At 43.4% G+C, this 20,508-nt stretch overlaps 3 protein-coding genes across 4 annotated transcripts; all 3 read right to left on the bottom strand.

Moving 5' to 3' along the window:
• Positions 1-10,621: 10,621 nt before the first annotated feature.
• LOC125761017 (uncharacterized) lies at positions 10,622-12,993 on the bottom strand. The gene is made up of 2 exons (XM_049421754.1): positions 11,722-12,993; positions 10,622-11,603 (listed from the first exon to the last, which is right to left on the bottom strand). Exons 1-2 carry the CDS (start codon positions 11,851-11,853, stop codon positions 11,154-11,156), a joined length of 582 nt encoding a protein of 193 aa, XP_049277711.1. The 5' UTR covers positions 11,854-12,993; the 3' UTR covers positions 10,622-11,153.
• Positions 12,994-16,774: 3,781 nt separating this feature from the next.
• Positions 16,775-20,369, bottom strand: LOC125760769 (28S rRNA (cytosine-C(5))-methyltransferase). 2 transcript variants are annotated; one of them, XR_007418051.1, is made up of 4 exons: positions 19,855-20,369; positions 18,914-19,170; positions 17,537-18,843; positions 16,775-17,448 (listed from the first exon to the last, which is right to left on the bottom strand). XR_007418051.1 is itself a non-coding variant. In XM_049421208.1 (3 exons), exons 1-3 carry the CDS (start codon positions 20,255-20,257, stop codon positions 17,737-17,739), a joined length of 1,767 nt encoding a protein of 588 aa, XP_049277165.1. In that variant the 5' UTR covers positions 20,258-20,369; the 3' UTR covers positions 17,499-17,736. The 2 variants fall into 2 exon arrangements, 1 of the variants encoding a protein (XP_049277165.1); XM_049421208.1 differs by lacking the exon at positions 16,775-17,448 and having other exon boundaries at positions 17,499-18,843.
• On the bottom strand, positions 19,298-20,464 carry LOC125761032 (uncharacterized). Its single transcript, XM_049421779.1, has 2 exons — positions 20,363-20,464; positions 19,298-19,786 (listed from the first exon to the last, which is right to left on the bottom strand). The coding sequence occupies exon 2, from the start codon at positions 19,783-19,785 to the stop codon at positions 19,384-19,386; it is 402 nt and encodes a 133-aa protein (XP_049277736.1). The 5' UTR covers position 19,786; positions 20,363-20,464; the 3' UTR covers positions 19,298-19,383.
• Positions 20,465-20,508: the final 44 nt, after the last annotated feature.

The following is a 20,508-nucleotide window of genomic DNA, read 5'->3' on the forward strand; positions in this document are numbered from 1 at the left end:
ATCATAACTACCAGGCGCCTCCATCATCACCAGGCGCCTCCATTCAAAAACGTATCAATCAATCGTGGCACTCCCATCGCGTTCAGGACGCGCTTTTTTTACTTCCGTGATGAGTGATTTACGAAAAAAACCACACCTTACCAGCTGGCCATCAAAAAGCGATTAGTGTTTTTGAGACTGAGAACAGTCAATCACAACGAAATAAAACAAAAAATCTTTCCCGTCACGTCACTCCTGCCCGCCGAACTAGCATGGGATAAATGTATGATAAAAACGCTTTAACAAGCTGCTATGGTGCTATCAGTATCAAATGTGATACTGATGAGCTGCTATATATTTGTCACGCAACAACATTTCCCATCTAGCCACGCATTTTAACATCTAGCAAAGAGTGTTTTTGCTAACGGCAAATATGTGCCAAGCTAACAATGTAGCAATACAGCAAACGCATGCAACAACAGCAAAGAAAGTAAAAAAAATCCAAACAAAAACACCGTGCAAATGGAAGCAGTTGGAAAAAAAATGAAAACAGAAAACAAACCAACAACCTTATCGTACTTACATAAACGTATAGCATTGGATGCGATTATGCGCTTACTCTACGGATATCGTATCGAATTGGGGTCTACTGAGACGGGTACAGTCTCATTTGGGGCGTTCGGGCGGTTCCGGCAGGGGCAGACCGGCCGCACGCACTAAAACAATGGAATGCCCCAATACCCTACGGCCTACGGCAATGCCATGCAACGAGCAAAAAAAAAAACAAACAAAAACAGATGGAAAATGCAAACAATTTAAACGTTGCGCTTTGTTTTTTATTTCAAACGCTACGCATTCCAATCAACAACCCGCCCCGCATAACGGTGTGACGGGTTGATGTTGATGCGACGCAAAAGCAACGCAATTGCCGCGCTTACATGAGCATGAAACTATGGTACGGATTAGGGGTGAAAAAAAGGAAAGAAGACGAGCAAAAGTTATAGATATAGAGATAGAGAGAGAGAGAGAAAGTGAAAAATAAATGGGATAAAGGGGTAAAGAAAGGAACAGGTTGGATGCAGCACTAGAAGAAAGATGTACTAGAGGATGAATATTTACAGAGAACATGGCGCCGCCGGGTTACGTCCGTCCGGTGCGTTATACGGACGAAATGAGGTAACGGCCGTGCAGTTTGGCCGAGATGAGATGCCACCGAAGATGGCAGGTGTTCGGGGTTTTTTTTTCTGTCGACTCGGATCGATCCTGTGAGTGTGTGCCACTTTTGCCGTAACGTGTAAGATTTAAAACCGGGGACAAAAAGAAAAGAAATCTCTAATCTGTTCTAGCACGTCCGCACACAGCGCGTTACCGCACGTTACAGAATGTCTTCGTACCCGTTAGCTGCTGTTGTTAACTAGTTTCTTGATAGTCTAATACTACTCCAACCGTACGAAAAGGCGTTAGTGTTAGCCTATTCTTCATGGTAATAATTGTTTGCCGGTAAATCTGTTTTGGATACGAGATGGTAATAATAGTATTTTTTTTTCTTTACAAACATTTAAACACAACGTTGATAGGTTTTATGTACGTACGTATGTATGTACAACGGCATCCGTACCGTGTTATCCCTTCGCACACACGTAACGATATCCAAAACACGCATAACAAAACCGAAAATCAAACACAGAAACACGCACACTATTAAAAAAACACACCAAACGATCTTACGGACACATACACACACACACACAAACGCACGCGTCGCTAAATGATGAAGAGCAGAATGGGAAATGGCACCTGTACGTGAGGACGCTGCAGAGGCCGCAGATACAGTAGTAGAGCATAGCAGATGACAGAGAGATAGATAATGAGTGATTGGAAACGGGTTCGATCATAAAGGGAAGTATGTGACAGCTGGTAAGATAGTAAAAAAAAACGAATTGTTAAAAAAAAACAAAAAAACTGAAATGGGAAAATGGAATAAAGTAAACACGAAATACTATGTACAAAACGGAGCGATGTACAGAGCACCGTTATCGTACTCTGACGCTTTGGTAGTTTTGTGAAGCACAATGATGTGTACACTAACCTTTAACGGTATTGGTTTCGGTTTTTGTTATCGTTACGCTCACCAATACCCGTTGTGAATTCCGTGTGTGGGCGTGTACGGCTGTATGTATGTGTACGGTAGAGAACCCGTTTGTGTTTCCTGTCGTTCAACGCTTTCCTTGTGTTACAGATGACAGCTTCCAGATGACAGCTAGACGTATCTGCCACTAGACAGCTTTCTATTCACACTTTACACTGAGTATATAAGTCTTTATCGCTTACTAACAGTTAGAAGCGAGAGAAGAGGGAGAGAGAGAGCACACTGCGCTATCTGAACTATCTAACACACGTGCACGCACAAACACAGTCGATGTATAATGTTTGGAGATAAAGAGATAAAAAAATTTGACGTTAACTTTAACCGTAAGCACATCCCATTCAACGGCATTTCGTTTCCGGCTGTATTATCCCTTAAGTGGAAACCAATTTGCAAAAACACAGCCAAAAAAGAACATGAAACCACCCCCCGCAAATAATCAACATTCGTCCGCTTTCCGCATATATCCTCTGCCGCTAGGTCTAGGTCCCGGCACAAAGGTTCTCCATACCCGCTTGCTGCAAGGATCTAGTACAGCTTAGGGAGTACCGACCAAAAAAAAATCACTCCTGCGTCCCAAAATAGTGGTCAAGCACGCGATTGATGACGGCTGGCTGCGGTTTCTTCGGCCAACTATCAACCACCACCCCTCCCCTTTATTCCTCCCCTCCCCCACCCAGCAACCGGACGTCGCAGCATAATAGCGCATTCGAAATGGCGCAAGATATTATAATGAGACACGCACGCACAAATCGCATAGAAAGTGAGCAATTTCACAACAATCCTCCCACAGCAAGGGAAAATAAAATGCCCCCAAAAAATTGGCGACCCTCGCCAATGTTTTATGTGGCGCTTTAGCTGTCTTGGATTTTTCTTCTTTTTTTTATATTTCCAAACCGGAGATGGCCAATAACTGACGTGATGTGTTTCGCAAAGAATGTTTTTTTGTTTAAAGTACACCCTGTTAAGCGATATCTTCCAAGGAAAATAAAAACTTACAAAAGCGTGCGAAGGTAGATGGACAAGGCACGGAGCGTGCAGTACCACTACCACAGCAAATCGTTTGCGCGGATATCGCCCCTAGCGCGAGGGATGAAAATTGGCACCTCCCTCCCATAACCCTGCTAACCACATGAACCTGGAAAGCCCTTCCGGTCAACGGTCAACAGGGGGCATCGACATAAATAGGCAGCACGACCTGCTGCCACATGCTGCCATATCGGTGTAGGCAACGTGGCAGTAACTTATGGCGTTTATTAAGTACCACCGCCGCGTTATGGGTTCCGCACTATGGGCTCGGTACAGGTGGGAGTCCTATCGGAGTGCTATTAAATTATTCTTCCGAAAAACCTATACCGTCTGGGTAAACGTGAGACGTGTAATTATTATAGTGTACCTAAGAAAACTTGGTGAGATTTTGATAGTACCACTGAGTGCTGAGTTCTGAGTCTAGAGTTCTGAGAATTAGACAGTATCCTCAATCATGTCCAGAAGTAGAAGGCTTTGCACGGTTTCAGTCATGGAATATCCAAACTTTGTACGCATTTCACCAAATGTTCTAATCTTCATTTACCATAGTCCACTGTTTCGATGCCGAAGTAAATAAGCTCCTTGAACCGTACAATGAACCTTGAAGACCTCAGCGGGAATCCTTCAAAATCCAAGGACTCCCTGATAGCGCTACGTAGCAAAAGGCTAATATCATCATTAACTTCGCGTTTTACCACATCACACATTCTCGAATCTGCACTACCTCCGTACTGTAACACACACACACACACGCGCGCACACTTTACTGACACTGTTTTAATCTAATCTCTGTCCGCAGGATGAGGATCCTGCCCTGCCAATTGGGCGGAAGTGATCGTAATTTGGTTGATTGTTGTCCATATATTGATGGTCGATTGTACGCGTGTGACAACTAGACACAGAGGGGTAGATATAATAGTATCAACCTACCGGAGAGTGACTACACGTTTGCTACGCACGTTACAGACGAGTTGAGAAGATTGGACTTTCAATTTGTACCATGATTGGTTTTGTTACAAGGTACCGGTCCGGTACACTAGATGGCGTACTGCCGGTAGGTTACTGAACCTGTAACTTCAACTACTCAATGCCGACTCGATGCTGCACCTTTTGCTCACACGGCACCATACGGGTTTCACGTGCACTCGCTAAGTGTATTGGAGAAGTCTTCCATTTCATAAAGCTTGGATACAATTTCCAAGTGCAGCGCCTTATCCTGTCTATACCATTCATACACTCCTCTTTCTCTCACCACATACACTTGCGCTCTCGCTCCCTCTCTCTCTCTCTCATATACACGCACATTTAGCATATACTCAGGATAGGCCATGATACTCGTGGCATCAAAATGCCCAGTTTGTATAAGTGAATGTGTCCATAGCTTTGTACGTGTTCGTAGCGCCCCGTCTGGACCATCTAGTGTCCTTTGACCCCCAGACGTTAGTTTCCGGTCATTTATCCACACACGTTGGCCGGGCAAGTATACGTGCATTTGTATTTCGATCCCAATCCAAGCTCTGGGACGTTCCGATCTATGTTTGTGTTGTTTAGTTGAAACGTACTGACATTAGATAAAGTAGTCCAGCAAGTCACCAAAAATCTACACCGGTACACTGTATTGACAGCTTGTCTTCAAGTCTCTGTTTGCTGGGTGCCGGAGATCATTCACGGCTATATTCACTAGATCTCGCAGGTTCAGGCTGTTGTCTGTTGCTGGTGTGTACCAACGTCATCAATGCGTATCGTGCATGATATCTTAAAACCCTCGAAACAACAGCATCAGGCAGACCGTCATAAAATCGTGACACTATCGTCTCCAGTTTCGTTTAATTTGATATTGTATGAACGATTTCCTACAAACGGTATTTATGTGTTTGTAACAAGGGGTTCGGTCCACACTAAAAAGGGTCTGAAAAAGGGAAATGGGGAAGGAGAGGAGGAAGAAACGATTCTAAACGAAACCAACAAACAACAACAAAAACAACAACCCCGGGTTCGCAAGATTTTTTCTACACTGCCCTGGCGGACTGCTAAACTCAACTCGTCCTGCTAGCGATCGCAGCCAGACTGAAGCCCAATCGGTCGCCCAACGGTTTCGGAAGCCTTAACACTATACCCACCAGCCATTCTTCTTTCCTTTCTCCTTCATCTCCTCCTTCCCTCTTGCTACTTGTCCTCCTAATCGTTTAACTGTGCGACAGGCACGCGAAAAGGACGAACGCGCGTCCACCATTCCAGGCTAACCTCGGCTAAACAAAGGAACGAACTTGTGTACAAGACAAAACGGTGGAGGAGGGCGTTGGTGGTTGTAAGGTGGTAATACAAAATTATTCGAACGGTGGTGGTTGCGTTTGACATTCGCATGCTTCTATTCGGTGGCTAACGCTTACACTCACACCCACACACACACACATACACGCAACATTGGCAGAGTGAATGCGCAGCTATGACTGGTTCGGTTTCTTAGTAGCTCTCTAATGTTGCGGATGTGATTCAAGCTACCGTGACTAGCAGTATGTGTGTGTGTGTGTGTGTAATGCGAAATAGTAGTATGGTACTACTCGCACCGCTTTGTAAGCTTGTAAGCGAATGACCTCACGAGACCGCATCATGAAACGAATATGGAAGATTGGTAAGAGGCAAAGGGTGGAAAATTCGGCACCTTTTTTCTTAACCTCACGCCCGCAAACACACACACACACACACATACAGAAATGTGCGTTAAGTAACGGAAACTAACCCGCTAACAAGATGTGAGGTTGAAGTATTCAAACCTACTGTTTATATCCGGTGTTGGCCATGGGGACCAATCTAAAACCCAGCTTAGGCAGTGGTGCGAGAATGTGACCATAAAAATATCTTTCAACCAGCAAGGTTATCCCTGCTCCTGCTTTTGTATGTGTGGGTGTGACATTTTTTTGTTGTTTTTGATTTACTTATTCCTGCTGCTTGGGGGTGATTTTAGTTTTAGCCTACTTCAGGTGGCTGATTCCTCTAAATTCAAGACCCCATCGGGTAATATTGGGAAGGTGGCTCCATGCCTTATTTTTTCACAACCCTTCCTTCCACCTCTCTCTTATCCAATCCTTCAATACACACACACACACACATACGAAAACGAGAGTTATCGAGCGACCCGTAAGGCTGATATTCAATAAATTCTAGCTAAAGCCATCGAGAAATGAAACCGCAACCTTGGACAAAACAGTAAGTTTGTTTTTCCATGCTTTTTGGGATGTGTTTTCTTACAAGGCAGGTGTGTGAAGACGGGATTGGGGGTGGAACGTCCAAATCAGTGCTCTGCCCTGCTCACTGCTGTTTGGCATTGTACAACATCGAGCTGATGGTGGCAGTAATTTAATTATCTTTCACCATTCATTCCGAATTCCGAAACCTGCCCACACCAAAACGCACACACACACACGCCGAGAAAAGAAAGGAGTGCGCAAATTACAACCCTAATTGATGGCGTGATGGTGGCACAACCTTTCTTGTTAATTTTTGAGGTTAAACCTCGAACCGAATCCAATCCGGATCGAACCAATTTTCGGAAACCTTCGCCGAATAGCCGGGTGTCGGGGTGGGTTTTTATTTCTTCCTGCTTATTGTTCGTTTTGATTTTCGTGTTTTTTTTTTCGTTCTTGTCACCATTGCTTGCTTGCAGGTTCCCATTCTGAAGGGAATGCTAAAACCCATGGTGATAAGATATCCTTACTTCAAGGGGAAACCATGAAGTGGCCGGGAGCCTTTAAGGACACCTTACGGTATAAATTATACGATCCTTTTCCTTTTTGTTGTTTGTGTTTGTTTGTTGTTTTTCTTCGTTTTTCTTTGCCGCACGGTATCGAGAGAAAGGTCCCATTTTTTGCACTCAATTAACATAGCGGTCGTCCCCCTTTTTTGTCATCGAGGTTGCGATAAGTTGCACCCTTTTCCCTTTGTTTCACCTCTCCCAAACATTCCATTTCCGTTTCGAGAGGAAATTGAGCTCGTTTACAACCGGTGCCGTACCGGTTGGTTGTGTTAATGAGACGCTAGAGTGTACGGAAAATATTCATATACCCGTCTGTACCACGGTACTGCCTAAAAGTGTAGTGTCTATTATTTTGCAATCAGCACCCAAGTAAAAACCAGCACACGCTGTACAATATTAACTGGTTAAACACATCGCGCGTGCAAAAACCCAACCCCAACTAGAGCGCCCAATATTTAGCGCTTAACGTAGGTACGTAGAGCCAAAGGACGAGGTGATGCTCGTTCACAGGTCACTGTAACAGTTTTCGCCAACAAGAAGAGCAAAAAAAAAAATAGTTAAACACCCATATTGCTAAACCAGCCAGGACGTTAGCCATTTTTTTTTGTTGGCATTGCGAAATACTTTTGTAGCCAAATTTGTTTGTTTGTCCTGCGTGTTAAAAATAGTGCCCAAAAGAGGGAGGAGTTTGTACTTAACAACCCCGCCATCTCCCATTTTCTTCTTCCTTCCAAATTTTCCGCGGGCTTCCCTCCTCTCCACTCCCTCTTTCTTGCCTCTGCCAGCAAACGTATCCCTGCGTGGTGCTTTTGTGAGTGCGTGAGAACCGATTTGGGTGGAGCGGTATCAACGAGTGTGGCCTTCCTATATAAGGCTCGTTATGATAGAAGGTTAATTATCGGTCGGTAGCACATTATACGGTGACATTTTAGGATTTTGTTTGGTACGGCAAACGGTGGCCGTCAGGGACGGTTGATTGATGAATATAAATAATCGAAAATTGACAAATGAGCCCAAGGGTAAACAGTGTGCTGCTGTTCGCACCCCACATCATCATTTTAGGTGTGCAGTGTGTGTGTTTTCACACTCAATCACAGGTGGATGGGTCGTGGTTACTATTTTTGGGTATGCTGTACACAAACCCAACAAGTACGCTGGTGCAATTTGGTTAAGTTTGGGATTTTTTCGTGTTACCATTCATCAAGGATTTTAATAAATTTGGCTATTTTTTGGTTGTTACGTCCATTTATAGTCCGGAAGTTTGTTTCCAATTCGAAGTGGAGTTCGAATTTCGCACGATCTCCGCCATTTTTGTTTCTTATTTGGTAAAGTTGGTTGCTTTTCAAATAAAACACAGGAAAACCTAGGGCGATAGATAATGGGGCGACATACACCCGGGGCGGTGTATGTGATAGACGATGCCGGTCCACACGGCAGTCCGTGGATCAAATCCCATCCGGAGCAAGGACTGGCTCTCCAGCTACGTAGTAAAAATAAGTCTGCGATAAAATAAGTGACCTTTAAGGTCATTAAGCTAAGAAGAGAGAGAGAGACAGGTAGTTCCTAGATATAAGGATTCGCAGATACGATTTTCAATTGATGTTATATATACACTAATGATGTGTAATCCGGAGTGGAATCGTGGATCCGACTCCGACTCCGCGTATGAAAAATTGATTCCGACTCCGACTAAAAACCAAAATAGACTACGGCCGAGACCGGTCGAGTCCGGTCGAGTCCGGTCGAGTCCGGTCGAGTCCGGTAGAGTCCGGTCGAGTCCGGTCGAGTCCGGTCGAGTCCGGTCGAGTCCGGTCGAGTCCGGCCGAGTCCGGTCGAGTCCGGTCGAGTCCGGTGGAGTCCGGTCGAGTCCGGTGGAGTCCGAATGGGTCCATATGAGTCCGACCGAGTCCGACTAGTCACGGGTAAATTGTAAATTTTGCACCCCCCTCCCCTCCCTTTCCTCCTCCCCCCTCACTTCCTCAAAAGCCATGTGTAAATTGAATATTTTGCAGGACTCGAATCCCCCCCCCACGCTCACTTCTGCCGAAGTCCTTACAACTCCAACTCCAGACGGCGGCGGAGTCAGACCGATCCGACTCCGACAAAATTTACAATTTATCAATCACTAATATACACACGTTCATTCAACAGAAGTAATTCGGTTTCATTTCATTGTGAAATTCACCACATTATTATTTAAAACAAACCTTCCGGTGGTTTTTATTTTAAGGATGAATCCCGCCTTTCGGTTGAGTCTTTAAAAAAAATTAACACACTTTCTAATTACATTCCCATTAGCAACGATACGACGAGAAACGGTAAATTTATTAGTGCACTGTGTTCCCAACCCCACGCCCCCCCTTCCCCCCCAATTTCGGAAAGCTTTCGTCCAGCAGAGTAACCAAGGCCATCGTGCACACACCAGTTGCATGATTGCACGAAACCTGCAAATGCATTTTGCCACGGAAATTTGCTCCAAACTCAGCAAAACCAATTCACGAAACTACCAGCTGCGATGACAAAAAAGAAAATGGCGACCATTTCCTTTCCCCGGTTGGTAATGGGTTTTAATGAGCCGAGATGGAATGTTTATGATAAGATGAAAGCAAAAGCAAAAAAAAACCCCATCCATTAAATGATTGTGTTGAGTAGTCTTTTGAATTGTTTTTTTTTTTCTTTTTCCTCTTGCTCTTTAGCTCTTTGCAATCAGTATTATTATAAATTGAGAATAAGAGAAGGATCTTACTGTGTGTGTGTTTGTGTATGAATGTCTTGCATGATAAATGGTAAACGTGGAAAAGTAGGCGGACCAGTAGCCGTGGAAAATCGACCTTAGCGAGGAAAAAAACCCCTCGTCAAGACGAACCAACAGGAAGTGCGCATCCTGCGCCTGTCCGTTATCTGCATCTATTTTTCATCGGATGTATCTATCTCCTTCTCGCGTAGCTGTCTGTTTGTATGACGCATCGCACCCACGCGGGTCGGTAAAAATTCGACATGCCATTTTCGATTTGTCACTCAATCCATCTACTACTTACCGCTATCTCCACCTGTCGATCGCTCGCAGTTAGGAGCTGCACCTTCAGGTGGACCGGATCGCCGGGGGGTTTCTTCAGCTCGATTACCGATCTGCTGCCACCGTCCAGCAGGCGGACGCACGGATCCGGTGTACGGTGCCGGCTTCTGGGTATTTTGCGTACCCTCCGTACCGTGGATGATGTATCCTCTGCGCTCGAGGTGCTACTGTCATGGTAGTAGATCATAATGCAATGTTCGCAAACCTATCGCTCAAGCACTGGGCCACTTACACGCTACGCTACGCCACAGCCACAAACTAGCAAAACGAAAGCAACACCTGCCGCACAAAAACACCAGAGGTACTCGTCCCGTACCGGCTACACGCGCGGTATTCCACCGCCGGTCGACATCCGGTCGGTGGATGTCGCACTGCGTTGCGCGAGTATCTTATTGGTACTTGCACGGCAAACTAGTGCCAGCACCGGCCCCAGGGGTACGATCGGTCCGGGTTTCGTCGGCCGGATATTCGGCCCGAGGTCAGACCCGCGAGAGTGCGGGACCTCGAATGCTTAAGCAGGTCGCACCAATTAAGCGCCCTCCCGTGCTGACCTAGATGCCGCGGCATGCCCGGGGGCCCGGATAGGACTCAAGGATCGGTAGAAGAGAGAAAAACAACAACCAAACGACAGAAATGGTGCAAGTTTTAGCATTCTTGGTATATTTTTTCTTCTTCTTGTTGTATATAAGTATATAACGATATATGGGAACGGTGCGTTATATGTTTTGTACCTAGTCCCTCCGAAATGCCGTCACCAAAAAAACCAACCACCAGAACCAGAGCAGTTTCGGCACGCAACATTCTCTCGCCTACACCCGCACTGGCACTGGAATGGAGATGTTGTGTGTGTGTGTGTGGCAGTGGAGAGAAAGACAAAAAAAAAATTGGACAGAAATGGCAAACTAGTCGATTGCGTGCGTTGCGACAATAAGCAGAACGATGGTACCGAAAACGCAAAAGTACCAGCAGAAACGTGGTGGCGGTCACCCGCACGCTGAGTGACGCCGGAGGGATTCGTATAAATATACCCAAAAACGTGTGTGTATTAATTAGATGAATTCATTAAGATTATGGAAGGTGCGATGTAGGAGTGTGTGCGTGCGTAGGATAAAACGGTGTCCAAAGTAGGCCAATCTCGGCAGACCCCGGGGACTTCGGGGACACTCGGTTCATCGGCAGCCCGATATACCGCCGGCACGTTCGCAGATAAAGTACAGCTCCTTCCAGCAGTTGGACACCGTCCAGATCCACGAGAAGGATGGTGATGGTGGTGGTGACGGTAGCTCCTGCTGTTGCTGCAACTCCTCAACATCGTCGGCAGTGCGTGACATCGAAACGCACCGGACCTTGAACGCATCCATCTCGGCCGCCTGCTCGCGGCGGTGTAGCTCGTCGCGCCAATTGGTCCACCCGATGGCGATGGGCCGGCCCGTCAGATGCCAGTGGAAGTTGTCCCCGTCCGCCAGATCGTTCGCACCGCACCAGTAGGACTGATCGCGCGGATAGTGGCCCGCATCGTCCAACAGTCGGTCGATGGCTAGCTGCTTCTGTTCCGTGTCTACCGTTACCAGCGACCGTCCCAAATAGTGGCAATACTCTACCGCCTTGAACCAATTTGCCTGGTGCGGGAAATCGAAAGAGCGTACGTAACGAATACGCCCACCCACAGAATGGAATGGTTAGAAGAACAATTCTTGGTGCTGGATTTTTGTTTTGTTTTTTTGGAGGTTTGCTTGCCTTAAAGTTGGGTACGATAAATGGCGCATCTGCAGCACACTCCGGAACAGGGTGGTACGGTGTGACAATCGAATACGTCGGAGGTAACAGCAACAGCACCAATATCCGTGAGTACTCCATCAGTAGTTCCATTGCTACTGGTCGCTAGAAAATGTAGCGCGCGCTGTATGACAGACACTCGAGCAAACCCGGAAGCTGGATAGCATCGGTATCTCATTAAAAATACTCATTACGGTCCAGTGCGCTGGTGCGACATGTACCCAACCCAGATTACATTGAAGTGATGTAAATGTACTCGTACATGTTACAAAATTTTATCCAACAACGAATAATTAGTGGTGTGATGGTTTGTTTTTACCTTTGTTCATCGGTCAGAAGGTTACAAAAATCTCTTCTGCCATATGGAAGTAGTTCATAGTAGCTTTCTCCTTATCAATTTCACCCTATATGCAGAACACCTGCTTTGTCTCACCAACAAACTTTATGGGATAATTTCACTTTCTCTAACATAATTTTCGACATTTAAAAATTTGTTTGTTTCTCATTACAAGGTATCTCTCAATTTTTGACACGTTCCCAAGGTTTTTTGAACGCGTTCCAGATATTTTTTAATTCGTCCCACAATCTTTTGAACGCGTCCCATATATTTTTGATTTCGTCCCACAATTTTTTAACGGCTTTAAACAAAATTAACTTTAATTTGATAATTTTCTTCTGGGTTTTTGTTTACTACTACGGACTAGACTATGTTCCTGGTGGTGGGTCATGCTTTTCCGACGCCCTTAGTAGAATGATAGTTAGGGTATCACTTCTAAGTTGGGGGTCTTAGGGAACAAATCACAAAAGAACTGATCGGGTTGGTGCTTATGTATGGATTTCAAAACGACTGGCCAGGGGTCAAAAGAGGGTGGGAGGTGATGATCTTGCATAATGGTGTGATGCAATGGGATTTTTAAGATGGGAAAAGTCCAATTGAATTGCAATGTTAAAAAATAATATTTATTGTTTTTATTGTTTTTATTGTTTTTATTGTTTTTATTATTACTTTTGACTGAATATTTCTCATTAATTTTTTTTAAGATTGCAGGCCAATGTATGTAAAACAGTGGTCAGTTGATGTGACCAACGGGTAGTAAAGCAAAACCCCGAAGGAAATTATTTCTATTTGTTTCTATTTTTGGAATATGTTAGAAAATCGACTAATAGATATTTCTTTTACAATACATTTTTTAAATAATGCACATTAAACCTAATATTGTTTAACTAGATTTATACACACTCTTACTTTGTGTTCTTCCTATCTACTATTTAAATCTGAGCTCCTTAGAAGCACTCCGCGTGCTGAGAATTTTTGAGAAGAAAATAGCTCCATATAGTAACATTAAAAAGTAACTGGGAAGTTTTTAAAAAATTATGGGATGAATTCAAAAATAATTTGGGAGCTGCTAAAAACTATGGGAAGAATTTTAAAATATATGGAACGCGTTCAAAAGATTTTGGGACGGATTCAATAATATATGGGACGCGTTCAAAAGATTGAGGAACGAAATCAAGCATTTCTGTGACGCATTCAAAAGATTGTGGGCCGAAATCAAAAATATCTGGGACCGTGTCGAAAAATTGCGGGATACTTTGTACTTTTGAAATTAACATTCGCTGAAATAGAATGTTTTAGTCCGATTCTTAGGCATTGCTTGACAGTGGCGGATTAACCTATGGGCGGAGTGAATCTAGAGGCCTCACTGGTTTTAAGCTCGTAGGCTCGTAGAAAATCCCGTGAAATGTTCGGGTTCCTACAGGTCCGATTCTGCTTAGGATCCCTGGAAGCTTTCTCCGCTACTGTTGGTGGATTGTAATGATTTTACAGAGAGCCATCTGATTGACTTTCCAAGCTCAAAAACTTCCCAAGCTACTAAGAAAAGATTCCTCCTTCAAACAATCCCCTGGAGATTTCGGCACCCTGCTAAAGAGTTTGATGGAAGTTAGCTCCAACGACCAAATCAAAGCCCTATTAGAAAATTCTCCAAAAAATGACTTCAAAATGGACTAGGATGAAACGAGGAAGTATCTGCTTGGCCAGCGAGGAAGTACCTGTTGTTCTCAGGGATTGACCGTGGTCGGAAGATCGACTAAGTAATCGAGTATCACCTTACCGCGACAACCCCAAGATGATAGAGGTTAAACCTGGCGATGTTTGATTTCAAAAAATATGGTTTTCTTGTTTAGTAGCACTACATTAAGTTGTCGTGGACTACCATTCATGGCTTCCGTTAACTATATTTACAAGGACAGTACAATGCGAGAAACAAAAACCTTAATTTTAATACAGGTTTAATACGGATGTAAAGACCTACGGCATTACCATCCCCAGGGTTCTATCGCACATTATTACAGAATCCACAAACTCGTGCAGCGTATAATTCTCGCTAAAAATACAATATATAATGCGGATGTATATGATAAACGGCGCTGTTTCTACACGACAGGACTGGGTTTCCAATCCCATCTGGAACGTCTTTCCGTAGCAAATAGTGATGTATAATCTGGAGTGGAATCGTGGATGCACTTGACTCCGCGTTTGGAAAATTTATTCCGACTACAACTAAAAACCAAAATAGACTCCGGCCGAGTCCGGTCGACTCCGAGTTCAATCGAGTCCGAATGGGTCCGATCGATTTCGGATGAGTACGGGTGGGTAAATTGTAAATTTTGCAGCACTCGATCCACCCGCCCTTACTTCTGCCGGAGTCAGTCCGGCTCCGACTCCAACCGACTCCGGCCAAATTTATAATTTACCCATCATTTATAGCAAGGACTGACTATCCGATTACGTTGTTTAAAATAAATCTAGTAAGCCATTGGAGTATCTAACGGCAGGCGGAGTAGGCTGCCGCCTAAGTGCCCGCTGGTCAGGTGGCCTCGAAGAACGTAAATATGTATGAATGTTGGTAGCAGAAGGAAACCTTTACTTCTAGCAGCAGCACACTCACCAACACGGTGATATACGCTAACTAGTTCATTGCCATATGATTGAAACAATGCCCCTTTTTACCTGAAATCACATCAATACTATTTTATGTTATTAAAAAGATTGATTTAGAAAAAGTTTTCAATAATACCATAAATGAAAGTACGGAGTTGATCGCGAAGTGCGAGTTTTTTACGAGTTTTTTTCATTTATCTCTCAATAAGAGATCTTTCAATGAGAGAGATGAAAAGGACCCAATAGGTACAAAAGTCTCTCTAATTCTGCAAACAACACAACCACCTCTCTCAATGAGGAGCGAAGTGCGTGCGAAAAAATGAGAGAAATTTAAATTCAACCGCTTCGCCAATTACAGTTGTGTAGGTGTGCAGCCGAAGAGATAACGATAATGGAGATAAGGAGAAATTGCGATCAGTAGCGATCGGGCGGTTATGCGTTGAACTTCTAAAACAAAAGCTTTCGGTGAAGTGAGGCACGCGTCGGCTTCGTTTGTGGGATAAAATATATTTAAAAAGTTGTTTTTTGGATTTAAAAAGTGATATCCTTTCTTCGAGGATGTTGTTTCATTCAAAGAGTGGTTTGTTCAACAATTTGTGCGTTCATAAATGATGTTAAATTGCAAAGATTTGTTAGCACGTGGTTTCATTGTTCCCGGCGTCGGTTTGGTTTGGGTCACTGTACTCTCGCGTGACACCTGTTACTAAGTGTAAGTGAAAGAACAAAGCCGCTGTGTTAAAGTGAAGCTAGCTAAAAATCACAGAATGATCATTCGAAGGAAATGCAAAATTTTCATTACTTATTGCACTTTAAATCTATTTGACTTTTCTTTTGCAAGGAAAAGATTATACGGAGGTTGGAAAAACGATGAAGAAAAGTGACGCCAGGGCGGGTGTAAGTGTGTTGAGGTAGTGCGTGTGTGCCTCCTTTATGAACTCTTTTGAAATTCCATAAGTTATCAATGTATGTTTCGGATTTAACACTATCGTGGTGATCGTGATTGAGATTCTTTCCTTCTTACGCTTACCTGCGCAGACAATAAATGTTCTTGCGTTCTTACTCCAACGTGAAAGTTATCATTGTGTGTGGGAGTAAAAAAATTAACAAGCAGTGCGTGTACTAAACTTGAAAATTATTTCAATTTGTGTTGTTGAATTTGAATTTGTGTTGTGCAATTTTTTAAAAAAGGAAAATGCTGTGAAAAAAGTGTTGGTTGTTTTTTAGTGAAAAGTGATGTCCTTTTCGTGAAATATGTGCCCATTTTAAATATGTTTTAAATGTGCCAAAGTTCATTTAAGTGCATTTGTGCCTTTGTGCACAGAAAAAAGGGCAAATGTTCGTTGTTATTTTGGGGAAAAAAGTGAAATAAAAGTGAATCCTTTTTCAGTGAGTTTGTTTTCTATTAAGTAAAATCGTGAAAAATATGTCTTTTTTAAATTTGTTTTAAATGTGTCGAAGCGCATTGAAATGTGCATGTGTTTTTTGGGCACGGAAAGAAGGGAAAATGTTCGTTGTTATTTGGGGAAAAAAGTGAAATGGAAGTGACTCCTTTTCTCAATGAGTTTGTTGTTTATTGTGCAAAATCGTGAAAAATGTGTAAATATGAGAAAATTTAAATGTGTGTTAAATGTGACAAAGTGTGCATTTGTGCACAGAAAAAAAAGGAAATGTTTTTTTTTGTTTTTGCTGCCAAAACGCTATCGATAGATTGATAGTAAGGTAAGTGAATCACATTCAATTATAAATTTCGAAAGAAAATTTTTTACTAGAGTTATTGATATATGGAGCCTCCCAATTGCTATTCCGCCTAGGGTCTCCTAAAGGATTGATCCGCCATTGCGTTTCAACTTCCATCATTTTACCATTCTTTCCACATCTTAAAACGGACATCTTAGGATGTTAATAGATGGATGCAAAATGTGATACAAAATATACACTCTAATTTATATTTTGTAAACAGTATTTTACCTGCAGAGAATTGAATGCAATTACAACGAGGCTCAGACATACTCTAAACCATCTACTACGTGACTTCAAAAGCAAGAATATTACACTAACGATTGTATAGTATTTTGAGTAGATAACCGGAAATATCCTTCTATTTATATATCTTTCTTGTCAGCAAAAGCTTTTGCCATCTTTTTTGTATTTGAAAAAATCGGGAATGGCAATCACTCCCTTTGTTGTTCCTTAAACATAGAATTCCTATGATTGATGAAGTACATTTTAACCGGAACCGCTGGAGAATTGTTTATATATGTTAAAAAAAATTATATCCGTTTCTTAATGAGCTTATTGCTTATTGCGTGAAATCGTGTATTGACAAATGTGGCCATTGTAGGCGTGTTTGATGTTTTAAATGTGCTAAAGTGAATTAAAGGGTTTATGTCAATGAAAAATGCCAGTATGTAAAAGTAAAGTGACCGCGAAGAACCAGTTTTGTCTTCCAAAGGTATGAAAGGTAAGTGTCCTACGAACAAACTTTCATTTACCCAGAGTCAAAAACAAAAGTTTGCCTCAAAGCTCAGGTAAATTATCTCTATCTTATTATATTTTTAAATAATTTCTATTACAAGTAACCCTTCAATGATCCCACGGCAAGTAGAACATAATATTTTTTCTAACCATGTCTTACCTCTTCTTTAGCAGATGAACAATTGTGCTTTTCCACCAAAAATTGCAATGTTTTCCGTGACATTTCCTTTTCATCCTTTGTTTCGTTCGTTCGTTTGTTCGGAGAAACACTGCGCGAATTGAACAAATATTACATTGAGCCTCATATATCAGCTAAAGGTTTGTTGTTTAATTTAATCTGTTTATTCTTATATTTACCAAGTGTTTGTTAGAGTTCCGTCTGGACGATCTCCAATACAATTCATCATTGTAAATTCATCCTTTAGTGTGCTTCTGCTTCCGTCATTATTGTTTTTCTCCTGTTTGTGAAAACTTCAACTTGATCTTCTCCAAGTTATACTTACGTTTATATGAGGCTGATTGTTTTTTTGTCAACTATTGTTTTCCCTATCTGATCTTTAAGACTTTTCCTTGCGTTTTTTGAAAGCGGATTTCTCCTTTGCTTCTTTCTGCTCCTTCTCTTCTTCAACCATGTTTTCCTCTATCCTTGCTTTCTTACGTTTCTTAGATGTTTGTTTCTCTACTTGTACTTCTTCCTGTTCTCCTTCCTGTTCCTCATTCGGTTCCTGAACTGTATTTTCTTCTGTCATTTTAGGTTTCTGTTCCATCTGTTCATTTCTTAACAAATCCTTCTTTTCTTCAACCATGTTTTCCTCTATCCTGGCTTTCTTACGTTTCTTAGATGTTTGTTTCTCTACTTGTACTTCTTCCTGTTCTCCTTCATGTTCTTCATTCGGTTCCTGAACTGTATTTTCTTCTGTCATTTTAGATTTCTGTTCCATCTGTTCATTTCTTTGCCACTTTTGCATGCAACGCTCGTAACTCTGCTTCTGCTTTTCGTGCTCCAAATAAATCTTATTTTCAACACCCTCCGGGCACCGTTCAAAGACCGCCACAAACATTCCTATCGTCAGATCATCGACCGTCTTCGCGTACAGGCAGCGCTCACCGATATCGCGATATTTGGGTGAACCAACGTTCAGCCATTCCTTGCCCAGCTCCTTCCGTGCATCGAGCAACCGAAAGTGGGCAGTGTGGCGCAGCACACTCTGCACTACCTCTTCGTTTTCCTGCACGTACACCGAACAGGTAGAGTACACGATGCGGCGTACATCCGGGAAGTTATTCAACGCGTGCATCAACAGCTTGTACTGCAAACCGGCTAGCTTGTATAGCCGTTGCTCATCGACCTCCTCCGGTACCAGCTGGCGCTGAAGCATCCCAGAACCGGAACAGCTCGGATCGATCAGTATGTACTGGACGCCCGGGACTTGTTCGTGGGTCACTTTGAGACAGTCGCTGTGGATCGTTTTAATCACACCGTACGGACTAACGAGCTTGCACAGCTGCGTGTAGCGGGTGTGATCTCGCTCGACTGCGTATATACGACCCTTGTTCTTCATCAAGCTGGCCAAATGCGTTGTCTTAAGTCCGGGTGCGGCACACATATCTAGCACGACAGATTTTTTCGGCGGCTTCAGCAGATACGTCGGTAGAAGACAAGCCTGCAACGAAACATCGTCATTAGTAAAGGTATGATCGTTTACGAGCAAACCATACCAGCAGTACACGTGCCTTGTTTTGCAGTAGAAATTTACCATGAAGATGCTGTGCCCGTGACCAGTACCATTTGGCCTCGTACGGGAACACTAGCATATCAGGAAAATGAAAATCCTCCATGTACTCGTCATTCCTTAGCTCCTTGACGCGCTCCAGGAACGACTGGTAATTGGGGAAAATTTCTTCCACCAGATTCCATTGTTCCTCGGCTAGCAGGTGCTTCGCGCCCTCTAAATTCAGCACGTTCGTGTTGATACGTACAAAGCGCGGTTCTATAGGGGGAAAACGAAAAAAAAAAAAACCAAAACAAAAGTTTCAATTTGACGGTGCAACGAAGAGCCAAATCTTTTAAAAACCTTGCATAAGTTACAACGGAAGATTGGAAATAATGGTTAGGAAGATTAGCCACCATCAATCTTACAGTGGGATGTTTATTTGCTTATAATACTACCAGGCGTGGACATTGTTCGGGATCGGGATTCAGTTCAGAATTTCCTTTTCGATCGCTCCCGATCTTCCTCCTCTACCTCGCGAAAGCCGCGGAATGCGTACAGCATTATAATGACATTGACCGTCAACACTGCGGCCAGCACCGATCCGCACGTGTTGTGGAACCCCTCGATCTGAAAGTGTTCCGCTAACACGTGTCGCGTTCCGTAGAATGCACCGAAAGGTAGCGTGAACATGGCAAAGCTGTAGACGAGCAGCCACAGGATGGCAAATGCAGCCTGTCGCGAGTGAAACGGTATCGTGTACGGATCTTCCTCCTCCTGCATACTAACAGCCGGCACACTCGCAACGGATTCGCTAGGTACCGTCTCACCCGACACTCGAGCTTGCCGATGCTCGTCCAACGGATGCTTAGCGCCCTTCTTTCGGCGACCCATCCTAGAGGAAAGAGAGCAAAAACGGAAAACAAATCCTTAACCTACTGATAGAAAGCATCCATTTCGTACCTTTAAATTTTTCCTCATTTTTTTTTATATCCTTCATATGTTTGTCTAGCAACATGTGCATCTGATCCACGTAGGCCTTCATGGATTCTACCGGTCGTGAGTTTCCAACCAATCGACCATTGCCGAACAGCACTTCCGCGATCATAACCTTCGCCAGCCACTGTTTTATACGCGGTTCCTTCGTGGCCAGATCGAGCTCATTGTAGATTAAATCGATTATGGGCATGTTGTTCAGCACACGGCCCACTACCGTTCGGCCCGCACGGAAATGTTTGTCCTGCTCAAGGAGCGGCATAATATTACGCTTTTCCTCCTTTGCAATCTGCACATACTTGGCTGCGTTCCGATAGTTGCTTGGAACCGGTATTTTGTGGCCTCGTTTTACTGCTGTATCTTGCGCCATGTTCGGTGGTTTCCAATTATTTACAGCGATCTTCTCAAATTTTGTGCCGACGATAACGCGCGGTTGATTCTTCTACCTACAAGCCCAACTCAACATTGTATTTACCTGTGCTGTTAAATTACAGTTTACTAAAGCGAATCGTTTACAAGGACTGGCACCGTTAACAACAAAAGCATGATCCCGTACCCACGTGAAGCGAAATGTCATTTGTTTGGCCACTTTGACATTTCAAAGCGCATGCGGTTACATTT

The sequence above is a fragment of the Anopheles funestus genome, chromosome X (assembly GCF_943734845.2).
Source record: "Anopheles funestus chromosome X, idAnoFuneDA-416_04, whole genome shotgun sequence".
In the NCBI taxonomy this organism is placed as follows: Eukaryota; Metazoa; Arthropoda; class Insecta; order Diptera; family Culicidae; genus Anopheles; species Anopheles funestus.

Coding starts and splice junctions, on each gene's coding strand:
- LOC125761032 (XM_049421779.1), bottom strand. CDS start 19,785: ATGGGTCGCCGAAAGAAGGGCGCTAAGCATCCGTTGGACGAGCATCGG.
- LOC125761017 (XM_049421754.1), bottom strand. CDS start 11,853: ATGGAACTACTGATGGAGTACTCACGGATATTGGTGCTGTTGCTGTTA. Junction 11,604..11,721: donor TTATCGTACCCAACTTTAAG/GCAAGCAAACCT, acceptor TTCCCGCACCAG/GCAAATTGGTTCAAGGCGGT.
- LOC125760769 (XM_049421208.1), bottom strand. CDS start 20,257: ATGGCGCAAGATACAGCAGTAAAACGAGGCCACAAAATACCGGTTCCA. Junction 19,171..19,854: donor AAATGAGGAAAAATTTAAAG/GTACGAAATGGA, acceptor TTCCCCCTATAG/AACCGCGCTTTGTACGTATC. Junction 18,844..18,913: donor AATTTCTACTGCAAAACAAG/GCACGTGTACTG, acceptor GTTTCGTTGCAG/GCTTGTCTTCTACCGACGTA.